We start from the raw sequence: 615 nt of genomic DNA on the forward strand, positions 1-615 counted from the left end.
TCTTTTAACAGATTATGTAAAACACTGCTGAGTACACTTAGATCTGAAACGTTTGGTACGGCAGTTGTTTACTGATCTTTTCCCATGCAAAACTATAATTGTGAACATAGTTTTCCAGAAAATCTTTTTTAAAAAAAAAACAAAATTTAATCATTTATCTACAAAATAACTGTAAACACTTATAAAAATAGAAAGATACCATATACAAAATTAGGCTATGAGAAAGTTGCACAAAATATTAAGGACTTTGAGGTCCAATTAAAAAATACACCGCCATTATAACTGGACTAAGGGTCCATGAAGCACACCTGTATTACACAGAACTCTGGGTGGAGGCACATAATGGAGATTCCTAATATCAATATAAATTATTCATCTAGAAAAATAAACCAAATATCACTGCTATTACCTATTCAAAACGAGAGTACTGAGAGCTTCTCCATCAACATCTTCAGCAATTATGACCAGGGGCTTGCGGTGAGCATTGGCAATTTCAAGAGCAGGTACGATGGACTGAACACTAGAAATTTTCTTTTCACTCAACAGAACGTATGCATCTTGGAATTCACATTTCTGACCTGCGAAACAATGAACGTTTCAAAACAACTTGAGAAC

General features: G+C 34.0%; 1 protein-coding gene across 1 annotated transcript in view; it reads right to left on the reverse strand.

The window, feature by feature from the left end:
• Positions 1-615, reverse strand: part of HSPD1 (heat shock protein family D (Hsp60) member 1) — an 8,175-nt gene that overhangs the window by 3,768 nt on the left and 3,792 nt on the right. Inside the window, 1 exon segment of the mRNA XM_006779571.1 lies at positions 410-606. Within this exon segment, the coding sequence (XP_006779634.1) occupies positions 410-606 (197 nt within the window).

This window comes from Myotis davidii, unplaced genomic scaffold, assembly GCF_000327345.1.
Source record: "Myotis davidii unplaced genomic scaffold, ASM32734v1 scaffold221, whole genome shotgun sequence".
Taxonomy (NCBI): domain Eukaryota; kingdom Metazoa; phylum Chordata; class Mammalia; order Chiroptera; family Vespertilionidae; genus Myotis; species Myotis davidii.